A 25100-nucleotide genomic window follows, 5' to 3' on the forward strand; every position below is an offset into this window, starting at 1 on the left:
TTCAAACTGAGCCATTCTTCAAGGATTCTGCATGAGGTTTTTCAATCCTCCACAGCACGGGAGCTCCTGTAACTGCAGCTGCTGACACTTCATGAGGTCTTTGTGCAGCATATGTGCTCTGATATTAAATGCAGGGGTGACCCAAGGTATAGTGATGCCTGAGCTGAGTCGCCAGATGCTGCCTTGTCCATGGCTTGGTGGGGCCCAGCCTCCTTTCAAAATGGACCTTTGCAGGCTTTGAAAGTGGCACAGAGGGCAGGGAGGAGGGAAGGTAGCCATCAACCTTCCTCCTCCTCTTGTGCTTCTTGTCAGCTTTGCAAGGAATGTGTGGAGATGCACTCCTTGCTGAGCATCCAAGCATCAGATTAGTCCCAAACACAGTGACACCATTAAGAGTGGCTTTTGGGCCCAAGTCCTACCACATGGCTTTTCCTTTGGGGGGGACAGCAGCACTGACCGATATCTCCTCCATCTTCCCCCACAGCATTCCATTGGGTCAGAGAAGCTGGCTCTGTAGAAAGCACTAGGGCAGAGTTCCCTCAGCTAACATGGGATCTTTCAGGTTGTGCTGGTCAGCCAGTCAGGCTATGCTGAGAAAGGGGGAGGAGAAGCCAGGAGAGAAGGCTTGATCATGGAAGGAGACAGGCTTCCTGTGTTCTAGCAGCTCCTGAGCACCAGCCCAGCACACAAAGAGCTTTCTCAGACAGCAGCAGGCTTTAAAAGGTAAAGGTGTGCTGTCAAGTCAGTGTCAACTCCTGGTGCCCACAGAGTCCTGTGGTTTTCTTTGGTAGAATACAGGAGGGGGTTACCATTGTCTCCTCCCATGCAGTATGAGATGGTGCTTTTCCAGAGGCGTAACTAGGGAAAACGGCGCCCAGGGCAAACACTGAAATTGTGCCCCCCCTCCGCCCCCCCCCCCCAGCGCCCAGAGCCTTTGGATGGATAGGGCGGTAGTATAGAAATGTAATAAAAATAATAATAAATACCATTGGTGTGCTTTTTTTTTTGTCTCTCTCCTAGCAAGAGAGAGCCTGGCCCTGCAGGAGGCAGCCGCCTGCTGCCGTGTGTCCTCGGAGGCGAGGGGATGGATGTGGGCGGCGGGGGAGCAAGCGGAGTCTGGACTCGTCCCCATAGTGGCGACGGCCACCAGAGCAACGCCGAGGCCTGCCGTGTGGCCCGGCATCACTAAACAACTGAGATGGGGCAGGAGCGAGGGTGAGCAAGCGGCAAGCAAGGTCCTTGACTTGCTACACTGCGGCGGCGGCCAGTGCCGCGGCCGATGTAACACAGAGCGCAACGCCAAGGCCTGCCGTTCGGCCCGGTGTCACTTCTGAACTGCAAGGCGCGCCTTCACAGTTTCAAGCTTTGGCGCGCAGGCGCACCTTGCAGTTCAGAAGCGACGCCGGGCCAAATGGCAGGCCTCGGTGTCGCACTCTGTGTTACATCCGCCGCGGCTCCGGCCGCCGCCGCGGTGTAGCAAGTCAAGGACCTTGCTTGCCGCTTGCTCACCCCCACTCCTGCCCCATCTCAGTTGGTTAGCGACACTGGGCCACTCTGGTGGCGGCCGCCATTATGATTATTTTTTAAAGCCACGTTTTCTACTTCTAAAATTCAAAATTACTGATGGACTCTGAAGATATCTTACTGCCACTGCTCACAGACTTCACACCACAGGCAAGAGCCAAAAACTGACAGTCCTTTGTCTTGCACCAAAAGCTCAAACCTCTGGCAAGACCCAAGGCAAATATACTTGTGGAGAGGGCAGAAACAAACACTCTCTCAGATGCTGACCAGCTTGTACAAGTTAAGAATATAAGAACATAAGAACAGCCCTGCTGGATCAGGCCCAAGGCCTATTTAGTCCAGCATCCTGCTTCACACAGTGGCCCACCAGATGCCCTTGAGAAGCCCATGGGCAATAGGTGAGGGCATGCCCTCTCTCCTGCTTTCCTCCCCTGCAACTGGTATTTAGAGGCATCTTACCTCTTAGGCTGGAGGTGCCCTATCGCCACCTGACTAGTAGCCATTGATAGACCTTTCCTCCATGAATTTGTCCAAGCCCCTTTTCAAGTAGGAGGAGAGCTGGTCTGGAGGAGGAAAGCTAGTCTTGTGGTAGCCAGCATGAATTGTTCGCTTTGCTAAGCAGGGTCCGCCCTGGTTTGCATTTAAATAGGAGGCTACATGTAATGTAGCCTCTCTCCCTAATGTAAACTGCCCTGAGCCATTTTTGGAAGGGTGGTGGTATAGAAATCAAATACATACATATGAGTACAGTAAGATATTCCCTTAGGGGATGGGGCCACTCTGGGGAGAGCAGCTGTTTTGCATGGAGAATGTCCCAGGTTCAGTCCCTGGCATCTCCAGGTAGGAGGGGAAAAGGCTCCTGCTTGAAACCTTGGGAAATCTGCAGCCAGTCAGTGTAGACAACACTGAGCAAGACAGACCTTTTATAATAAAACTGCAATCCTGTGTACACTGACTGGGAAGTCAAGCATCTTTCCCCCCTGTATACATACACAACATGGCACTCTGGGTTCCTGAGGGCACAAACAGCAACTGAACTCACAGTAATGTAATAACATAAAACAAGCATATTCATGCAAATATGGATTAGCAGAAATATTTCAACACACAACTTAACATATTCCCACATCCTGCATAATTCTTTATCCACTCCCCTCTCTATCTTTAAAGCAGCCAATATTTAAACAACTGAATTTCCAAGAATATAAAGATGTAAAAAGAAAACACACAAGGTAATGGTTTGTTTGTTTTTAGGGAGGATGGGGGAGACCTTGGAATTTTTGTTGTTTTTTAATGCAATTACTGTATATAATTTATAGCTATACATATGTGCTTCAAGCACATCTCAGAGAGAGAGAGCACGCACGAGAGAGAGCCTAGAAGAACTGTGTATTGTGCACTTGACAAATGAAACCTTCCACACGACCAAATTGCAGAGTTATCTAGAAATATGCTCCTTACTTGTGCCTGACAAACATACCTAAGCGGAGAGCAAAGACTTCAGTGCAAGTTTAGTCATTCGGGTACTAGCAGAGATGCAGGGGGGAAGGGGAGCTATATATATGTAAAAGCCACTCTTGTGTTTTGATACTCTTCCTGCTCTAAGCCCTTTCAGACTCTACCTGCAGAATCTGCATAAGAAATTTGCATTTCTGCCCACCTCAAGCAAAGAAGCAAGTTTAGCAATGCTAGGAACTTTTGAAAAAGCAACAAGGAAATTATATGAGAAACAAGAGAGGATTGTTAATGGATTGTTGTCCCAAATATAAAGTTTACTAAAAGAGAAAATGCACGTTAAAGAATAAAACCTTTCAATTATCAATATCTACGAACCTTGGATGGTCTAAAGTGGTCCATTAATTAACAAAAAAGTTCCACTTTTCATTCACCAAATCAGCCTGCCAAGTGAATTCACAGTGAATGAGATTTTTTTTTTTTTACATTTAAAAATGGAAAAGCCTGCCAGGCTTCTCTGGAAACGGCAAGTCTCCCGTTTCAGAGCAGCCGGCTACGTTGTTAATTGAAGTCATTTAGCAAAAGGAGAAAGAGAAAATTATCTCTCTGCAGCCACCCACCCACTTTGGTTTTCGAATTTAAAAGCTCCCCAGGGAACGGGGTAAAAACTGAAATGTGCTGCTTGTCGCTTGCTCACTCAGTCGGAAGAGGGACACTTTTGGAAGGCAGCAGTAAAACTTTGATGTGTGCCTCACGCTGAAAGCCTGAACACACTTACTTGGGAGCAAGCACTCAATCCAGAGGGACTTCTTCTGAGTAAACAAGCATTTGGCAGGGGCTGCACGGCTGCAAGGCTGCAACGCTGTGCACATTAGGGGTGTGTCCGAACTGGTCCGGAGGCCATTCTAAAGAATGGCCGAACTGCGGGACCGGTTCGGGCCCGGGCTGGTTCGGGTACGGGTGGGGGGTATTTCTTTAAGGGCAGGAGGGCTTGCTTACCCCTCCCGCCTCTTTGCCCCCGCCAGAGGCCGTATTTAACAGAGTAACGGGGGCACTGGAAACCAGCCACCCCCACCGCCCCCCCCGCCCCGAGCGGATTAGAGGAACTACCACTGCCGCCGCTGTCACCTGCCCGCCAGCCCTCCCTCCCAGCTGCCCCCCCGCCCGCCTGCCCGCCCGAGTCCTCACCCGATGGCTGCTTTAACCAAAGAGAGGAGCTCACGAACAGAGCTCCTCTCTCTTTGAAATCCTGAAGGCGAGTGAAGGAGGCAGGCTTTGCGCGTGCGCATGCGCGCACCGCAAAGCACACCGATCGCCGGAGGCCCGGTCTACCAGCCGGGAAAAGGCCGGGTAGACCGGGATCGCCGGAGGCCCGGTCTACCCGGCCTTTTTCCGGCGGGTAGACCGGGCCTCCGGTGATCGGTGTGCTTTGCGGTGCGCGCATGCGCACGCGCAAAGCCTGCCTCCTTCACTCGCCTGCAGGATTTCAAAGAGAGAGGAGCTCTGTTCGTGAGCTCCTCTCTTTGGTTAAAGCAGCCATCGGGTGAGGACTCAGGCGGGCGGGCGGGGCAGCTGGGAGGGAGGGCTGGCGGGCGACAGCGGCGGCAGTGGTAGTTCCTCTAATCCGCTCGGGGCGGGGGGCGGGGGGGGGGGCGGCTGGTTTCCAGTGCCCCCGTTACTCTGTTAAATACGGCCTCTGGCTGGGGCAAAGAGGCGGGAGGGGTAAGCAAGCCCTCCCCGCCCTAAAAGGAAGGCCCTCCTTCGGTGCCGGTCCGGACTGCTCCGGACCGTGCACATCCCTAGTGCACATGGAGAAGTTGGTTGCTCTTCATTTTTTTTGCAGCCGATATACTTATGCCTCTGGACGATTGGGAGAGAAAGAGCCAGGAAAGCAGCAGCAGCGAAGAAGGGATGGGTCGGAGGCTCCCCGAGGAACAAAAACAGGAGGGTGGGGCAAGGAGAGGAGCAACATTGCAGTCAAAAAAGGATGTAGGGGGAGGCGGCGAGAGGTTTCCCTCCTCCACAAGGACAAATAGAATAAAAAATAAAAACTTCCTCCTCCTCCTCCCTCCCATAGCAGGCGGGCGCGACTTACAGGACAGAGAGAGCGAGACTGAGATATTTCTTTTTAACTGTAAGTTTACTTACTCTCAGTGGGGTGGTCGGACTCCTATGCAGCAGAAAGAGAATGCAGTCAGCGGCAGGGTGGTGGGCAAGAAAAGGAACGAACAGCAGCACACAAGGAAGCAGTGTACCGAACGCTGCTACTGCTAGTCTCTCTCTGTACCCACGTGGTCGGTGGAGGCATGCTGGTATGGAGGGCGCGCGCTCTCTGTGGCGCCAGCCCAAGGCAAGCACTCTGAGCATTAAACTAGGCGCCCGCCGCCAGGCCAGCAAAGCAATGGGGGGGGGCCGGGGGCGCCGCGCGGAAGGGTCCGCTCGTGGGGGAGGGGGCGCTGACGCGCTCCCTTGACTGCTCTGCTGAGCCGGAGGGGAGAAATTTTTATTTTTTAGTTTTTAAAAAAAAAAAATCAAAAAAAATTTTTTTATTATTTTTGGGGGGGGATCAGCGGGGGTCATGGCGGCGCCCCCCATGTGACCCGCAAAGGTGGCGCCGGGGGCACGTGCCCCCCTGCCCCCCCCCCCATCGTTACGCCTCTGTGCTTTTCAGCATCTTCCTATATCACTGCTTCCTGATATAGGTGTTTCCCATAGTCTGGGAAAGACACTAGCGGAATTCAAACCAACAGCCTCCTCCTCTCTAGGCAGGTTGCTTCCCTGCTGCGCCGTTTCCCAGACAGACCCTGCTTTCCCAGACAGCAGGTTTTACCATGGGATTAAGAGGTGTGAAATACTGCAAGTTATGTATATTTTTAATTGCCCCCCCCCCCCGCCAAAAAGACACAAAAAGTGGATTTATTTACTACAGACATAAATCAGGCGAAGCTCCAATGTGCAATGAAAAACCCAGATCGTGTATGGAGTGCTCCTCGATAGCTTGCGGGGACTTCGACTCAAATCTGGACAATATATTAGGAATGTGCATGCCGCTGAACTGGTCCGGATGGGCACGGAGGGGGGTTGTAGCTTTGAGGGCGGGGGGTAGTACTCCCCCCCCCCGCCGCTCTTCCCCCTCCGGCGCTGTGACTTTTGCAAAAGTTTCTGGGGCGGCAGCATTCCTCCCTGCCGCCCCTGGCCCCGTCGTTAGCCCGATAGCGCTCCAACACGCTCCACGCATGCGCCCGTTCTGACGCGCGTGCGCACTTGCGGCGGCCGTGCGCGCGCTCCCTACACGTCACACGTCGAGAAAGAGGGAACCTCACATACTTTTAAGGATTCTCAAGCCCCTCAGATGTGCAGATTCTCTCTCTCTTTCCTTTATTTTCTATCTCTCATGCCTTTCTGTCACCTGTCCATCCATACCCTTTTTCCCTTCCTTCATTGCTTTTTCCATGTATGGCTTAGCAGGTAAGTTGCTCAGCAGGGCTGTTCTTATGTTCTCATAAGAACATAAGAACCTAAGAACAGCCCTGCTGGATCAGGCCCAAGAAGGCCCATCTAGTCCAGCATCCTGTTTCACACAGTGGCCCACCAGATGCCGCTGGAAACTAACAGGCAGGAGTTGAGGGCATGCTCTCTCCCCTGCTATTACTCAACTGGTACTCAGAGGCATCCTGCCTTTGAGGTTGGAGGTGGCCCACAGCCCTCCGACTAGTAGCCGATGATAGACCTCTCCTCCATGAACTTATCCAAACCCCTCTTAAAGCCATCCAAACTAGTAGCCAACACCACATCTTGTGGCAGAGAATTCCACAAGTTGATTATGCATTGTGAGAAAAAGTACTTCCGTTAGTTGGTCCTAGATTTCCTGGCAATCAATTTCTTGGGATGACCCCTGGTTCTAGTGTTATGGGAGAGGGAGAAGAATTTCTCTCTCTCCACTTTCTCCACACCATGCATGATTTTATAGACCTCAATCATGTCTCCCCGCAGTCATCTTTTTTCTAAGCTTTTTTCTAAACGCCCCAGGTGTTGTAGCCTTGCCTCATAAGAAAGGCTCTAGGCCCCTGATCATCTTGGTTGTCCTCTTCTGCACCTTTTCCAGTTCTACAATGTTCTTTTTTAGATGTGGTGACCAGAATTGTATGCAGTCTCTCATCTCAAATGATTCAGGTGCTTTAAAAATAACATGGTTTCTTCTCCTTCTCCTTCTCTTTCTCCATACCAGATCCCTATAAGGCCATGCAATCTAGACTCTGCAATAACACATAGTTGCATCACTGCCCAAGCAGTTGTTCAGCTGATGGTGGCAGGAGCCATTTTGTCACCCAGCTGTTGCCCCAATAATCTGTCTCCTGAGGCAACCACCTCACTTTGCTTCATTAAACAGCAACCCTTCCACCCATCCAGAGACTTTTCTGGGATTGCATTTGTAATGCAGGAGTTCAGTGGACTTCCCTTGAAGTTTGGGGAGCTTTGAAACATGTGAAATTTGAACCCCCAAACCCTCAAAGATAGTGGTTGCTTGATGTAAGAGTTTTTTGTGTGTGGAAAGCCTGCATGGTCACTACTATATCAGCATAGAAGAGAGATCATTCTCTATCTCTCTGATGTGCATGCACTCTACGATTCAAACCATGATTCAAGCACAGTTTGGGAACTTTAAGAAAGAGGGAAACGGGCCCTTACTTTCTTTCTGCCACCCCATGCAGCTTCTTGCTGGGGCAGCATGCAACTCAAGTAGCTATGGGTGGCCCCAGCATGCACATGGCGCCACACGGAGTTTCCTGGGATGCATGCCGTCCCAGCAGGAAGCTGCATGGGGCAGCAGAGAGCAAGTAAGGACCTGCTTTCCTCTTTCTTAAAGCTCCTGAACTGTTGTCACAAACTCTGCTCGAACCCTGGTTCAAACCACAGTTCGTGCACATGCCTAATATATATGCATTTAAAGAAAACACAGTGGGGAGCTCTGTCTCTCTTATCCATGTGTATGGCTTCAAAATAAACATTACAAAATAAAAAATAAACACCAACTGCTTATGTTGATCACTGACTAATATTCACATGCCTGCTGTTTTGTTGACAGGTAATTTCTGAAACTTTAAAAAGTTTAGAGTTGGATGCAGTCAAAGTCCAAAGATGGATCCCACTCAATGGTGCCTGCTGTCCCTGGGGGCAGTTGTTCTCCTGTTGCTGCAAGACTGCTTTGGTGAGTATTTTGGGAAGAAAAGGAAAAAGGAAAGGTTGTGCTGTCGAGTCAGTGTCAACTCCTGGAGGCTTTTCACACAGGGCTTTTGTTGCGAATCCGCTCCTGATTGGGGTGTGCCAGTCCACAGATTAGCTGGACTTACCCCAAGGTCCCTGCATACTATCAGGGACCAGGACAGACAGGACTTTGTTTTTCCCTGAAGGGAGGCTGCATTCTGGCTTAGCCCAAAGTATGTCCAGTTTTTAAAAATCCTCTTCAGAGGCTTTTGAAAAATAACCTGGGGTTTCTGTTATGCCCCACAGTTTTCTCTGTTATGGGGTAGTCATGCCAGTAAATCAGAATTTTTAAAAACTCAATAAAGGGGAGTTTGACAGCTGTTTGGGGTATGGTCTGCTCTAAGTGATTTGCAATTGCAAGCACTGGGGTGTGTGTGTTGCAGATTGCAGTGTGTGTGTTGCAGGGGGAGGGAGATATTCCTGAGTTAAACACAAGCACAGACTGCAAAATGTGTGTCTTGCTATGTTTTACGTAGGCGTTAGATATGCAGAATGGATGTAACCTGAGCCCTTTGTTGTCTAGGCTGATTCCATTAGGGGTGGCGGGGGCATTATGTGATGAAGGCACTCACAAAGGCAAGGGTTAAGCATCCTGCTGTTTGATCCCGCTGTTTGGCAACTCGTTGGGCTGGTCTTGAGCTCTTAGCTGTCAAACAATTTTTTAAAAGCTCTCTCACCTCTTCCTCTGTGGTGTGATTTGCAATTGGTTGGAGGGAACACCCGGACCAGGTAGGTGCAAAAGAGCTCTGTGAGGGTGTGCAGGGAGGAGCCAACGCTATGTGAACTGTCAATTTAATCCCCTGAAGAAATCGAATGAAGAAGAAGAAGAAGAAAATGAAGAAGTAAACATCTTGTGGATCTTCTGTGAAGGAGAGTCACTGTTCAGATACCCCGAGGCATAAAGCCATGTGTGAAAAACCTCCTGGCGACCACAGAGCAATGTGGTTTTCTTGGTAGAATACAGGAGGGGTTTACAATTGCCATCTCCCATGCAGTATGAGATGATGCCTTTCAGCACCTTCCTATATCATTGCTGTCTGATATAGGAGTTCCCCATATTCTGGGAAACACACCAGCTGGATTCAAACCAACAGCGTCCTGCTCTCTTGGCAGGTGGCTTCCCTGTTGTGCCATTAGTTGGCTTATTTGGGGAGGGGGGAAGAGGGGGGTGTTAAACTTTCCCTATGCACTGTGAAGAGAGTGCAGAATCTGCAACCAGTCATGTGCCTGGGGGAAGTCTGTATGCCAATAGGTACATAGGGAAATATTATTTATTTTATTTATTTATTTTACATTTATATCTCACTCTTCCTCCAAGGATCTTAGAGTGGTGTACATGGTTATTCTTATCCTCACAACAACCCTGTGAGGTAGGTTAGGCTGAGAGATACATGACTGGTCCAGAGTCACCCAGTGAGTTTCATGGTTGAATGGGGATTCGAACCAGGGTGGCCAGAACCTCAGGGGTATACTCATGAGTCAAATGGGCTGTAACCCAAAGTTTGGCTTTTAAAAAGCCAAATCTGGCAACCCAGATTCGAACTCAGGTCTTCCCGGTCCTAGTCCAACACTCTAAACACTACGCTCCTCCTGCTAAATAAAAGAAAGCCATCACTTGAAAAGGTGCCTCTTGGCCCAGTTAAGGGCTGGTAGGTGCTCTAATCATTTCCAGGTTAGGCTACTGTGATGTGCATTAAGTGGGGCTGGCCTTGAAGGTATTATCTGAAGCCTGCAGATAGAAACATACCATGTCAATCCTTTATCAGCCCCATTGGCTACCAGTTTGTTTCTGAACTCAATTCAGAGTACTAGTTTTAGCCCAATCTCATCCTGTTTGGGGGGCCTTTAAGGCTATCTCAGAAACTGCCCTCCTGCACAAATCTGCCCATGACTTTGGTTCCCTTATGAAGGCCTTCCTTTGTGTTCACCTGGGCCTTTCCCAGACAGCAGGCTTTACCGTGAGATTAAGAGGGGTGAAGTACTGTGAGTTGCGGGACATATTGGATGTTTTGTATTTGCCCCAAAAAACAGACACAAAAAGTGGATTTTTTAAAACCCCAGACATAAATCAGGCGAATCGCCAATGCACAAAGTAAAACCCAAATTGTGTATGGAGTGCTCTCCGATAGCTCACAAGGACTTTGACGTAAATCTGGATGATATGTGAAAGTACACCTGCCCTTCCAAAATAAAATTGTCATCTGGAAATGGCCCTGCTGTCTGAAGTGTGTGGACATTTGCCTGCTGTCTCTTCAGAGAGGGCTCCTTGGCTGTGGTCCCCGAACTGTGGAAAGAGCTCCCTAAAGAAGTATGTCTGGACTTCTTTAATAATTTAATAATTTAACCTTGCCTTGGAAGGGCAGTGAAGACTAGGCAAGCATTTCAGATATGTTGAATTGGCCATGCTGGAGTTTCTTCTGTTTTGCTTTGTGTGTGTATATATATATTTTGTCTCATTATAATAATATATTAATGTCTCTTTATTTTGAATGTAAGCTGCCATGAATGCACGTCAGTGCAGAGAGGTGGGGTAAATTAATAACAGAATTAGAATTAAATTAGGGTCATCTGAAGGAGAGGATTAGGCTTGCGGGGGTGGTATTCCCTATGATGCAGGAGTGTCATTTAAGCCTCTCCTTCTTGGTACTTCAGATCACTGTGTGATTATTATTAGGAGTGGTACAAGAGAAATAACCATCAAAATGAACATTCTCAAAATCCGCTAGAGCTTTTCTGTAGTTTAATCACACAAACATCCAGAAATAGGCCTTTGAGCCTCCCTTGTGAATGTTCCTCCTGCCCCCTTCCTGAACCTTTAAGGGACCCCCTGCTCACCCAAAGGCTGCTAACCTTGTCCCTCTCTCTTCCTTTGCAGGTTCCTCCTTGCACTCCTTGCATCATCTCAATACTGTAATATTTGAGTCTGGCCATGATCGACCCCACATGATCTCTTTGGCATATGTAGACGACCTCCTCATCTCTCGCTATGACAGAGATGCAAGGAGGTTCCTTCCTCAAACACCATGGGCAAATAAGTTCGAGAGGTATAATGTCAGCTCCTGGGACTGGCAGGACCTCATTGGATATAACAGACAACTGTTGAGCAAGATGAACCAGGTGGCTCCATTCAGCCAGAACGAGGGTGAGTGTGTGAGGTTGTGGCTCCATCTCCACCAAAGCTTCCAGAAATGGGGGCAGGGGGGCAGGATGGTAGTAAGGATTAGAAAGTGGGAGCCTTTCCCATTTCCTTCTTTCCTTTTCATGAATTCACAGCCCCCCTCCATTTTATATAAAGCCCAAGGAAGTGGGCAGAATGGCATGTTGGCACAAACAGACCCCAGAGGCAAAATCAGGGTCTTGAGTGTGTGTATATGTGTATGTTTGTGTGGGGGGGGGGTATAAGAGCTGACTCCTTGTTTATGATTGTGTGTGCCAATGATAATGGTATGGAAGAGAGCACTGGTTCTGGATTTTGGAACTTTTTTGGGTGGCCTGTGGGCGAGGGGAAGGAATGGCTGCTCGGGGCATCTTGGGTAATAGCAGCTTGTATTCTGAGAAGAACACAGCAGCCATTTAGAAATGGTAGAGGCCCTCCCTCCATAAATCTACTTTGGGTGGGGGCATTCTTGTGGTGTGGAGAAAGGCAAAGTAGAAGCTCTCTCTTGGTTCTTTCTTGGTGATAGAAGAGCGCAAATTAGAATATAAATCTTCAGCTCTTTTGAAGCAAAAACCACTTGGGTGTGCCTTTTCCTGAGCTGGGTGGGGAAGGACCTGGCTTTATTTCTTGCCACTGCCCATATACAGTTTTTTTCTCATTTTCAGGAGGTGTTGCAGAGCCCTCATGTAGGTGTGCAAAAATCAGGCTGGCACAGATGCGGGGTGCAACAAAGGCAGAATAATTTAACTTTGCTCTGGCTCTGAGATTTTGGTTGTGTCTTTCAGGGTTTCATACCTTGCAGCGTATTTCCGGCTGTGAACTTGATGAACATGGGCACAGGAGAGGATTTTCACAGCATGCCTATGATGGAAGGGAGCTCGTCACCTGGATAACAACAGATGCAGCAGCTCAAGTGTCCAAGAGGACCCGGGAGGCTGAGCCAGCTGTTAGCTTGTATTGCAAACGCTATTTGGAGGAGGGATGCATTGAGCGGCTGCAGACATTTTTGGTGTTTGGGAAGGGGACTTTGTTGAGGCGAGGTAAGGCTTGGAAATGGTGGTGCGGGGAGCAGTTCTTCTGCATAATCCAACGTCATGCCCCCCTCCAATCCAGATTGGGGAGCTAATCTACACATGCAGCAGAAGCCTTCAGGGATAAAGCCCTTCATACTGCTGGTGGCTCATATTGATGTATATTTAAAAACTTCCCAAGAAGTAGAAAAATAGCCCAGTGGAGAAAGACAGATGGGCTAGCATATTTATCTGTGTGCTTTTTACTTGCATGGAATTTTTAACTGCATGAGGGAGCATTTTAATGTTTCATGTTAGCTCCCTGCCACCTGCAGTTTTGGCATGTAAAGTCCACAGTGTGATCTCCATTGGCTCTCTGGGGGAGGTGGGAAGGGGGACAGTTCATTTGTGTTCAGACCAGATGTGCTGATTTGTTTTGAAGCCCTGATAAGTCGTCTTACTTTTGCAGTAACAAGGAGAACTGCTCATTGGAGACAGTAAAACTTCAGCAGTTTCGAGGCATGTTATGCCCCAATCCCCTGCACACATGCACACACACACACGTAAATACAGACTTTCATGATTTCCGGACTCAAGCTTTCTTGTGTAGGAAAAACATGCACGCGCGCGCACACACACACACACACACACACACACACACATATTACACACACATAGATAGATAGGCCTGTGCAAAGTTGGATTGGCTATGTCGGAACTGATCAGACATCACTGCAATGGGTAAAAAATTGACCAAACTCTGATCCAATATGAAGCCCCTGATATCTGATCTGAATTGGCAGAATTCATTTCAGACTGTTGGAATTCATGCCATTTATATCGGAATTAATGCCATTTTGAAGCCCAAAGTAAACTGTATTGTTTCCCATAGAGGTCAATGGGGAAATGGGGGTGGGGATCATGAAAAATAAAGGGCTGGGCCTAGGACTTCAAAATTTGGCAGAGGTGAAGTAAGGTTGGCAGGTTGTAGTGAATTTGAAGTGAATTGGAAATTCCAGAGACTTTTAATAATTTTTATTTTGTTTTATGAGGCATTATTGCGCAGGAACAGCAGTCTAACATTGCCAGAATGGTACTTTTATACAAGAACAACTCATAAACCAAAAAGAAAACACTAAAATTGAAGGATTGGTCAAATCCAAATCCGAGTAAGAATTTCAAAATCAGACAAACAATAAAATCCATAAACATCAAATTTAAACTAGGGGTGTGCATGATTCACTGTTTGAAGGGTGATTCGTAACACATTCCCTGCACCTTTAAAGGTGCACATACCTGCTCCCTTGCTGCTCACTGCCACTTCCTGAATTGGCGATGTTCATCCCAGCTATCTTCGTGTGCCAGTGGTGCTCTCCCCCAGCTGCCCCCACGCAATGCTGGCAGCCTCCACACATGTGTGATGGCCATTTGCATGCTCAGCAAGGTTGTTTTCAAGGTTGTTCGTGTGCCTGCATTGTGTTGAGGCAGCTGGGGGAGAGCACCGCCAGCACACGAAGGTAGCTGGGAGTACTGCTGCCAATTCAGGAAGTGGTGGCGAGCAGGTATGAACCTGCTGTCCTCCATTTTAAAGGTGCAGGGCATGTGTTACGAATTGTCCTTCGAATCACGATTCATGCACATCCCTAATTTAAACAACCAGCAATGGAGCAGCAGAAGCAGCAAAAATAACAGAAAAAGCAGCACCCCCTAGTGGTAAACAGCTAGACCTTTCCTTGCATGCTTCCTAAATACTGCAAGGGAAGCCAGGCAACAGGCATATACTGGGAGAGCATTCCAAAGACTCAGGCGGAAACCAAGAAGGACCTGACCCACGTGCACAACCATCCTTAATGTCAGCACACAAAGCAGAGCCCTCTCCATTGACCTTGTCAGGTGGGCAGAAACATCTGGGAGCAGACAGTCCTTCAGAAAGACAGAATCTAAACTACTGAGAGCTTTAAAGGTAATAACCAGCACCTTGCATTGGAGCCAGAAACAAACCGGCAGCCAGTGCAGCTCTTTCAAAATGCGTGTAATATGGGTGCAGCTCCAGAGAGTACCCCAACCACTGTATTTGCACTAGAAGAAGTATCTGAATATTCTTCAAGGGCAGCCTCACATAGAGTGTGTGGCAGTATTCAAGCTGTGATGTGACCAAGGAAAAGTAATGCTGATTGGGGGGGAAAGGGACATGGGTAACTGACAAAACACAGATTCCATCTTAACTCAAGAATGCCTGATACTCCTACTCCACCCTGAGTGCTCTGAATAGGGGACATTCTTCTCTTTTGTTACTAAAGGAGGACAATCCTTGCTTTTGTCATTGGAGAGTTTAAGCCTACGTATAGCTATCAAGCTACTGTATAGTCTTGAACCTTTTTCACAATAGGTGACCAGCTCAAACCAGACCTGCCTTTGGACATGTAAGTTCATACTCATTAAGGAGAAGGAACCTCCAATCTGGAGGGAAAACCTCCACCCTGGATTGGGTTAAGACTCAGAGATGTGGTGGCTCTTTCCATTGGCTCTTTCCACTGTCTATCTTTGGAAGAGTGGAAAAGCCTCCCCCCTCTGTAATCACTATAAAATAGTGTCCAAGACCAGCAGCCATTTTGTCACCAGTCCAGTAATCCAAGTTACCATGTCACTAGTTGCTTCTGGTACCCCAAAGGAGAAGCTGTAGAGATGAATGCTCTCTCAGCCAAGGGCAAACCTACTGCTAGACTAATGTAAAACTCAGTGCTAGCTGTTGTTTTTTGTATTTGTTTTGAATTCCGGTGTGCCTTTCTTTACTCCCAGTTTCCCCAATTCCTTATTCTGTGCACAACCTTTATTTCTTAATAAATTTCATATAAGAAGTAACTTCAGTCTGGTTTAAAAGGTTATGGAGGGTTACTTGTAAAACTCTTCCCAATGTATCTCATAAGGCCATGTGCTGCTAACGAGTTGTTTTTAGAGTAATATACTGTTTGTCTAGTGCTGGGTTATGTGTCCTCTGGCTGCACAGTGCCTGTCACAAGCCAGGCGGCTCTAGGTTGTTGAAGTCATGTCTAAACCTGGTCAATGGCTTTAGATCAGTCTTCAGCTGGTGGCAGCCTACCTTGAAGGAGCGGCGTGCTCCTAAATTGGGATCAGAGCAATCTTTCTACTGAGGATAGATCCCAGGAAAGCATAGAGTAACCCCTCACCTGTCACAATAACCGTGGCCAAGTCTGCCTGAAAGCAGGGGTGCAGGTGGCACATCAGTCAAAGCTGCATACAGGGGTCAGGGCTGAGTTGCAGGAAGCAGCCACCACAGGGCGCAAGGCGAGAAGGTGTGACCAGGAGAGCCAGGAAACTAGTCAGGGCAGAGGTCAAGCTGAGTAGACAGGAACTAGAGGGCAACTGGTTCGATGTCGAGCCAGTTTGCACATCCTACTTCCCACCTCTTTTGCTAGAGTGACTCTTACCTCCTCCTATGTGCTGTGAATTTGGTATGGATCAGACTGTCAGCACATGGGTTACCAAAGGGTGCTGCCTATTAGGGGTCGAAATATATTTGAAACCCACCCACCCTGGACGACTGGGGGCAGGGTTCAGTCTGATGTCGAGCCAAACCGGGGTGGTGGTGTTCGGCTCAATATTGAGCTGTCGAACCAAACCGGTTCAACTTTGAACAGGTTCAGAATTGAACCTGTCCGCACATCCCTACCGCCTATCCTTTGGCTGCCATTTTGAATGAAAATGGAGGGTGAAAATTGAAATGTCCGCGTCCTGTTCATATGCTGTGAATTTGGTTTGTATCAGACTGTAATTAAAGGACACACACACACACACAGTGAGCAGCTTCCCTTCCCTCAAAAACTAGCTAGAAATGACAGTTATACAAAAAGAACAGCCAAAGCGGTAGATGCTGATAAAATCAGGAATTCACTAGGTCTGACAGCACTAAGTCAGAAGTCTCCAAAGTCCCAATGAAAAAGCGAAGCCTTCACCTACAGTGGAAAGAAGTGATGACCATCCTGTACTGAACTCCAGTGCAACTAAACTATAGCACCCATCCTGTCACCCGTTGGAGAACTTCCATATTAACATCAATTTGTCATTTTTGCAGAGCCCCCAGTAGTGAAGGTGAGACACAAGGCGGGCTATGATGTTTTGGATACCCTCATCTGCCGGGTCTATGGCTTCTACCCCAAGGAGATTGATGCCACCTGGAGGAAGGACGGAGAGGTCTGGGAGCAGGAGACCTTCCGTGGGGGAGTCACTCCCAACTCAGATGGAACCTACCACACCTGGCTCAGCATTGAGATTGACCCCAAGGAAAGGAGCCTCTATCAGTGCCACGTGGAACATGACAGTCTTCTGGAGCCTCTACGCTTGACCTGGGAGGATCCTGGTAAGAGATGCAGGAGTAGAAGGTTTGGCAGGGGTGGGGCTGAATTCTTGGGGCCAATTTCCACTCAGGGAAGAAGAAGTACCCTGAAAAAGACACTCCCCTCCACCCTTGGAGCAGCATATTGGACTGCAACCTCAATACCTGGTTGCCCCTATGCGTGCTTTGAGGTGAAACAGATGATTAGCCTTATGTTGAAGGCAGGTGTCTATGTTGTGGAGGCAAGCTGGCAGGGTGGGGAGTGCCCTCTGGTAATTTGTGAATGCTAACAAGAGGAGCCTAGAGTGATCCTGGGAAGCAGAGGAGGCCCAGATGAGGCAAAAGTTCCCGATTTATCCCATTATGTATGAGAGGATGCAACAAAATAAAAGCATGATAAAAGATCAGTAAAGGCTTTTTAATAGAGAATTGATACACATGCTTCCCTGGATGTCTGGAATGCTCTGATGTGTCTCCATGGGGAGGGAATTTGTTTTCTTTGGGCCACTGCAGAGAAGGCCCTGATTTGCATCTCCATCACTTTCACCAATGAAGTCACTGTTTTATGGCCACCTCTTTTAGGAAGGGTCTGAGTCCCAACTTCCAGCTGCTCTCCAGGCTCTCTTCTGAACCTTCCCACTCACTGTGGGCCCTGAGTGATGATAATGTTCTTTATTACTCTCTCCCCAACTTAGCCTGGCAAACTCTCTGACTTCCCTACACATACAGAACTTTCCCCACAACTGAAGAGGTTTGGGGGAAGGAATTACTCTTGCATCATTTTGTTGTTGTTTCCCCTATTTCATTCTCATTGTGGGAGCCACCCTGGGGGGGTGACAGTTGCCATCCTCCTGGTAGGTGAGATAATCTTCCGATTTGCGCCCCCATCAGCTTCACCACTGGAGTCAATTCTTTGTATGACCTCCCCTTAAGAACATAAGAACAGCCCTGCTGGATCAGGCCCGAGGCCCATCTCGTTCAGCATCCTGTTTCACACAGTGGCCCACCAGATGCCACTGGATGCCATCCCCCCTACACACACATTGCATGACACATGCAGTATTTTTAACATGTGGGTTCTAAGGGCACAAACAGCAACTGAACTCACAAAAAATGTAAGAGTATAAAACAGGTATATTTATGCAAATATGCATTAGCAGAAACATTTCAACACTCAACATATTCCCATTCCACACATTTCTTTCATAAGAACTTAACAGCCCTGCTGGATCAGGCCAAAGACCAATCTAGTCCAGCATCCTTTTTCACACTGTGGCCCACTGGATGCCACTGGAAGCCTACAGGCAGGAGTTGAGGGCATGCCCTCTTTCCTGCTCTTTCTCCCCCTGCAACTGGCACTCAGAGGCATCCTGCCTTGGAGGCTGGAGGTGGCCTATAGCCCTCCGACTAGTAGCCTTTGATAGACCATGAAGTTATCCAAACCCCTCTTAAAGCCATCCAGATTGTTGGCTGTCACCACATCTCGTGGCAGACAATTTCACAAGTTGATTATGCGTTGTGTGAAAAAATACTTCCGTTTGCTGGTCCTAAATTTCCCGGTATTCCCCTTGAAAGAAGTTTGAAATTTCCCCCTTAAAGGAAGGGACTGAGCCCCAACCTCCAGCTGCTCTCCAAAGTCCCTTCTGAACCTCCCAGCTCAGCTATGGGCTTCGAATGACATTAGTGAGGAGTTCCCTGTGGTTTGCCACTCCCTCCCCAGCTTAGCCTGATAATCTTCATGGGTGCCTCTGACTCTTGTAAGTGAGCAGGTTTTTTCTATCACTGGAAGGTTTTGGAGAGAGATTTTCCTTCAATCAAATTGTTCTTTCCTTCATTTCAGCTTCCATGCCTATTTGGCTCATTGTAAGAGCCATTGGGGGGGTCCTGCTGGTTGCCATCCTGCTAGGGGCTGCGATCATCTTCTACATCAGTAAGTAAACTGCATCACTTGGGTTATTTGTGTCTGCTTCCTGGCAGAGGCAGCTGGTACCCAAAAGACCTAGTGCTTCCCTAAATTACTCCTGGAAGAAGACAGCATTCTTGAAAGACATCTATTTCTCCTCCCCATTTAAAAACCAAGGTCATTCACATGTTGGGGTTTACAGCCCTCCACATGTAGTTTCACTTTCATTCTATGTTTTACTAGTGCCAAGTAAAACACATTTACCTGGGACTCAATCCAAGGGTCCTGTGTGTGTTTTGCATTCCAAATCTTCTTTTAATGAAAAATATCTTAGTAGTCCAGTCACACAGTCAGGAGGAGAGTGTGTGATGGTGTGGATGAGGTAGAGCTGGGGGGGGGACGGACTTCCTCTGCCCCCTCTTCCTTCAGGAATGAAGACAGTGTCCTGACTCTGGGGTTGGGCTTCTCTGCTCCCCCTCCCAGCATCTCTCAGCATGAGCGCATGTAGCCAACTTTAGAACAACAAGTTCACCTGCAAGACATTAGGAAAGTAATAGTATTTACCTCTACTCACCTTCTAATGTTATGCAATTTAGGCTTCTGTTAATTCTGTTTTGCGTAATGACAGGCCAGGCTGAGTTTTATCTGGACAGTTGGCAATCCTATCATCAGCATCTGGAACCGGAACTATGTTGAGCCTCTTGCCAGGGATCCAGTTGTGTCTCAGCACTCTGATGTCTGAAGGGATCTCCGTCACTTTCTGTTTGTGGACAAGAGGAGTCCTTATTTTGTTCTCTCAAAGCTGCCTCCACTCACTCGATCTGCTTCATCTGATTTTGACCAGAGTTGTCCTCCTAGAAAGAAGGAGCAGAGGCAATGGGGTTATGTTGACGCAAAGCTGGGGGTGATACCAGTAGATGCTTCCCAGGGGGTGTAGCAAGGTTGGAGTGGGCCCAGAGACAAGATTTTTAAATGCTCCCCCCTCACTGAAGCTCAGCTCATGAAGTAACGAAATCTTAAATGAGGCTGAATAGTGGTAATAAGAAGCAGAGTAAATATATATCCTATGTGCCACAATAGAACATCATCCTAAATTTTTTTAAAGGTTTTGTAAATTGTGGACGATGCAAGTCATTAAATGGTACTAGAGAAAGACATGCTCTTCTGGTTGCCCCAGGTCTTAACGCTTACATCAATTTTGGAGGATGAATACAACTGAAGGAAGCCCGGGCGGGTGTGTGGCTGGGGGAGTCAGTCATGTGTCTTGCCTCTGGGGGGCCCTCCAAGGCAGTGGGCCCCCAGACAACTGTCTCCCCTTGCCCTATTATAGTTACGCCCCTGATGCTTCCTTCATCTTATTAACAGTAATTGCTGGGTAACCTCTGGGACCCCTTTCCTAGAGACTGTTAGCAAGAAATGAAGTCCAGGCAGCTGCCTGGAAGGGTTAGGGGTCTGTGATGCTGCAGCTGGGTGATTCCTGAATTCAGCTCTGGCTTTCTGGTTCTTTCCCTGCAGAGAAACGGAAAAGAGATGGCTACAAAGCAGCATCGAGTAAGTCACTGACTCCTTCCATTCTTGAAACGTTACTCCAACAAGAGCAGCCTTGGGATAAAGGTTGAGAATGCGTGGTCTAGCTGTGGTGTGTATCCTGTGTGTGTGTGTGAGGCGGTTCCCACGGTCAGTGGGAGCTGCCTGGGGAGGGTTACGCACACCAGCAGGCAGTCTACTCCAGGCGGCCGAACCAGCCACCCACATGACTGCCGGCTTTGTTACAGAACCGGCAGGGGGTGGGAGGATCAGGGGCGGCGCGGCCCCTGAAAGCTCCAGCATGCCCTACATGAGCATGCAGGGCATTTAGGAGAGGAGAGCTGGTCTTGTGGTAGCAGGCATGACTTGTCCCCATAGTTAAGCAGGGTCTGCCCTGGTTGCATCTGAATGGGAGACTTGATGTGTGAGCACTGCAAGATATTCCTCTCAGGTGATGGAGCCGCTCTGGGAAGAGCATCTAGGTTCCAAGTTCCCTCTCTGGCAGCATCTCCAAGACAGGGCTGAGAGAGATTCCTGCCTGCAACCTTGGAGAAGCCGCTGCCAGTCTGTGAAGACAGTACTGAGCTAGATAGACCAATGGTCTGACTCATTCTATGGCAGCTTCCTATGTTCCTATGCTGGTGAGACCCCTGAGCCAGGAGGCTGCTTTTTAGCCTCCCGGTCGGAAGTCTACTTGTGAGTTGCCGCAGCGCAGAGCTGCACCGCAGCAGCACACGATGCGAAAGCCCAAGTTAGCAGAACACTTGCTCCGCTAACCTGGGCTTAAGGCAGGGGTAATTAAGCAGGTGACCCCCTTAGGAGAAACCGGGCTCACCTGTGAACCAAGTGGTTCTCATGGTCTGGCAAAATCAGGCTAGCCTCCCTTAGCCCGATTTTGGCAGACCATGAGCACAGCCTCAATGTGTGTGTTCTCAGCTTTAGTGGGCTGTTCCTTTCCAGGGGCGTAGCTAGGGGAGAGGGGGCCCGTGTTCATCCCTCTCTCTGGCGGCCCCCCAGAGTGAGGGAGATAATGAAGAAAATAGGGAGAGGTGGAGCTGGAGGGCCCTCAGGAGCTGGGGCCCGTGTTCTTTGAACCCTTTCGCTCAATTATAGCTACGCCCCTGTTCCTTTCCTTCTCCCAGGGGTCTATTGCAGGAGGGTCCCGTGTTGCTTGCCTAGCATCTAGTCCAGCATCCTGTTTTGCACAGTGGCCCACCAGATGCCGCTGGAAGACACAGGCAGGAGTTGAGGGCCTGCCCTCTCTCCTGCTGTTACTCCCCTGCAGCTGGTACTCAGAGGCATCCTGCCTTTGAGGCTGGAGGTGGCCCACAGCCCTCTGACTGGTAGCCATTGATAGACCTCTCTTCCATGAAGTTATCCAAACCCCTCTTAAAGCCATTCAGATTGTTGGCTGTCACCACATCCTGTGGCAGAGAGTTCCACAAGTAGATCACACATTGTGTGAAAAAGTACTTCCGTTTGTTGGTCCTAGACCTCCTGACAATCAATTTCAAGGAGTGACCCCTGGTTCTAGTGTTGTGTGAGAGGGAAAAGAATTTCTCTCTCTCCATTTTCTCCACACCATGCATGATTTTATAGACCTCTATCATGTCTCCCCACAGTCGTCTTTTTTTCTAAACTAAAAAGTTTAGTTTAAAAGGTAATCCATAGTATGATCTGTTTTTGTTTTTATTTTACTTATGGGGCAGGGGTGCGTGTGTGTGTGAGAGAGAGGGGGGGTAGGAGGGAGGGAGGGAGGGGTATCTCTTAGGAGCTAAATTGCTCTTAGGTTTGAATGGGCATCCTTAGGATTCTTTCTGTGGTGGCAAGAGGTGGGGAGCAGCAATCCTATACCCACTTAACTGAGAGTAAGCACCACTGAATTAAATGGGACTGGCTCAGTGGGGCAGGGGGGACTGTCCCCCTCCGGATGCCTGACCCCCAAGACCCCAGAACTACTGTTTGTATCCACTGTGTGTGTGCACACATGCATGTGCAGTCATTAAGCTGGATTGCCATGCACAGAGGATGTTGCCCAAATCACAGACCCTGACCTCCTCCCAGAGAGGACTCTGGGGAAAGTTGGTTCCTTCCTGTTGCATATTCAGTAACCAAGCTACTCCTCAGGTCTTTTGAGCCAAGCAATACATTGCAGGCTGCACCCAAGGTCCCTTTCCTCCAGGTCCCTCTCTGATACCGCTTGAGGGTATAGCCTGCTGGATCTTGAAGGGCCAGGGTGGGCAACATTTGAGTTTTTGAACTGGCTATCCTCTAAAGCTTTTTGTTGAAGAGGTGTACTAAATAAAAGCAGCTCTAAAATCCAGTCAGCAGACATATGTCCAAAGATGAGGGTCTTTGATGGCTTATGTTAAGTTAAGAAGCAAAGCTGCAGGTCATCTGTGGTATGATCAGATTTATTTTTTTCTTTTCTTTCTGTCTTTCTTTCTTTTTTTTCTTTTCTTTCTTTCTTTCTTTTTTTTTTTTTTTTGAGTGACTGGGAAGGGGTGAGTGAGGGGGACAGACCTGCAGAGAATCTCTGAGAGTCCACACTGACCCTTGGGTCGAGATGGGGAAACCTGACCCACAGAACCACAGAAAAGCTGTTCATGGTGAATCTTCTTCCTTTTATTGTTAATGTGAACTCATTTGATTTGGTATAATTTTGTGTGTGTGTGTGTGTGTGTGTGTGTGTGTGTGTGTGTGTGTGCGCGCATGTTCTATATTATTTATTTGAAATTGCTTGTGGTTCATGGAAGTGATGAGAACTTAATTCTTCGGGAAAGTGGGTGTCGGAAAAAGTGAAAGAAAATAAGCTGATGAGATCAGTGCCCCTTCTGCATCACCCAGCTGTAATGATTCTCTCCCTTTTGCAACAGGCAGCCTGAGATCCAACTCCACCAACAGTGAATAGGTGTGCATGCGCACCTGGGGTGAGTGCTCTCCAGCCCACAGACTGTAGCTCTTGCTGTTGTGATGAATGTGTTCAAACAGGGAAGTTCCTTTCCTCTGCTCAAGGTCTGAATGAGAGCCCAGTTTAGAGTTTGGGAAGGGATTTTTTCCTACTGCATCAGATTGGCTTGCATCCCTGTAGGCTGCCTTCTCATGAGCTGTGTGTGGCTTGGCTCACTTGCTAGAATTGTCATCTGGTGACCCTTGCTCATTATGCATGTCGTTTTTTTGTGCAGTTGTCGTTAGGGCATGATTTTACCCTGGTGGTGTCTGCAAAGAGAACACGGAATCGTCCATCATCCGCAAGAACAGTGTTCCCTCTAATTTTTTTAATCAGTGAGCAGAATGAGTTTTGTATTGGGAAGCATTATTGTGGAGGAATAGTTGTCTATCCCACCGCTTTGTCACCACTTATGGAGGATCCGCCCTACTGATAACACAAGACATGGCTCTCCCCAAAACATACAAGTTCTTCTGTTTGTTGGTCCTAGACCTCCTGGCAATCAATTTCATGGACTGACCCCTGGTTCTAGTGTTATGTGAGAGGGAAAAGAATTTCTCTCTCTCCAAATTCTCCAAACCATGCATGATTTTGTAGACCTCTATCAGGTCTCCCCACAAACAATCATATCAAAGCACACTGGATCAAGGGAGAAGTAAAGCAGAAGCAAGCCTTTTCTATGTAAACATGTTTTTCTATTATTATTAATTATCATTATTATTTTACACAGTCAGACAGGTGTTATTGACTGGTTTGTTTTATCCAGACATGGAGTACTTCCCAAGGACCTGGGACGCCAGAATTTTATTGTCAGTGTTGTTGCTGTTGTTATAGATATTGTCACAGATTATAGGCTGTTTCCAGTAAAGCTGCTTTTTGTAATTGGCTGATGGTGATTTCTGTTGTTGTTGTTATTTCTTGTTTACAAAGTCAGACAGGTGTTATTGACTAGTTTGTTTTATCCAGACATCAGGTCCTTCCCAAGGACCTGGGATGGCTGAATTTTATCATCAATATTGTTGGTTATTATAGATATCATCGCAAAATATAGGCTGTTCCCAGTAAAGTGGCTTTTTGTAATTGGCTGATGGTGATTTCTGTGGCCCCTATGGTGTTGAGGTGCTCTTCAAGGTCTTTTGGAACTGCACCCAGGGCGCCAATTACCACTGGGATTATTTTGGTATTATTAGTATTATTATTATTTCGATTTCTATACCGCCCTTCCAAAAATAGCTCAGGGTGGTTTACAAAGAGAAATAACAAATAAATAAGATGACTCCCTGTCCCCAAAGGGCTCACAATCAAAAAAGAAACACAAGACAGAAACCAGCAACAGTCACTGGAAGTACTTGCTGGGGATGAATAGGGCCAGTTACTCTCACCCTGCTAAATAAAGAGAATCACCACGGTAAAAGGTGCCTCTTTGCCCAGTTAGCAGGGGCATGAGGGCTCTTACATGAAGAACCTATTTTACCAAACCTCTGTATCATACTATTTGTATTAGATTTTGTTAGACAATAAAAGAAAAGACACCACACCTATGATCTATACTTCAGTACTATTTCCCGGTACTATTAAGGTACTAATAGAGCATGGGATAAATTATGAATCGTGATAAATTAGATTATCCCTTTGATTGGGATAAATTAGATTTCCGACAAGTTTAACCACTTACTTGGAAGAGTCTCACCATGGCATTTGCACTGATGGTGACCAATAAAAGAAATATTATTTTTTTAAAGTGTGTTCATTCCTGTGTTAAGCAGCACCATGGTAGAGCATGAGAAAATCCTAAAGAAAATACATTATACCCCCTAGAGATTGGGGAGCTATGAGGGTGTAAATCCACTATTTCAAGAGGCCAGGCAACACCGTGAGGCGCTGCACATAAGCAGTGTGAAGTGCCGAGAGGAGGTTTGTGGGGAGAGCAGCTTTGACCCACTCTTTCTTGCAGA

At 47.9% G+C, this 25100-nt stretch overlaps 1 protein-coding gene across 3 annotated transcripts in view; it reads left to right on the forward strand.

Moving 5' to 3' along the window:
- LOC128342322 (major histocompatibility complex class I-related gene protein-like) overlaps window positions 1-23937 on the forward strand; it is a 25600-nt gene extending 1663 nt beyond the window's left edge. Inside the window, exons 1-9 of one of the 3 annotated variants that reach the window (XM_053289529.1) lie at window positions 4978-5113; window positions 8066-8188; window positions 11120-11386; window positions 12187-12441; window positions 16505-16789; window positions 18606-18695; window positions 20184-20219; window positions 23072-23125; window positions 23381-23937. In XM_053289529.1, the coding sequence (XP_053145504.1) occupies window positions 8119-8188; window positions 11120-11386; window positions 12187-12441; window positions 16505-16789; window positions 18606-18695; window positions 20184-20219; window positions 23072-23106 (1038 nt within the window). In that variant the 5' untranslated portion in view covers window positions 4978-5113; window positions 8066-8118 and the 3' untranslated portion in view covers window positions 23107-23125; window positions 23381-23937. Of the gene's footprint in view, window positions 1-4977; window positions 5114-8065; window positions 8189-11119; window positions 11387-12186; window positions 12442-16504; window positions 16790-18605; window positions 18696-20183; window positions 20220-22686; window positions 22816-23071; window positions 23126-23380 lie in introns of those variants that run through there. The other 2 variants (XM_053289530.1, XM_053289531.1) reach the window with 2 other exon arrangements.
- Window positions 23938-25100: the final 1163 nt, after the last annotated feature.

This window comes from Hemicordylus capensis, chromosome 2, assembly GCF_027244095.1.
Source record: "Hemicordylus capensis ecotype Gifberg chromosome 2, rHemCap1.1.pri, whole genome shotgun sequence".
NCBI classification, from domain to species: Eukaryota; Metazoa; Chordata; class Lepidosauria; order Squamata; family Cordylidae; genus Hemicordylus; species Hemicordylus capensis.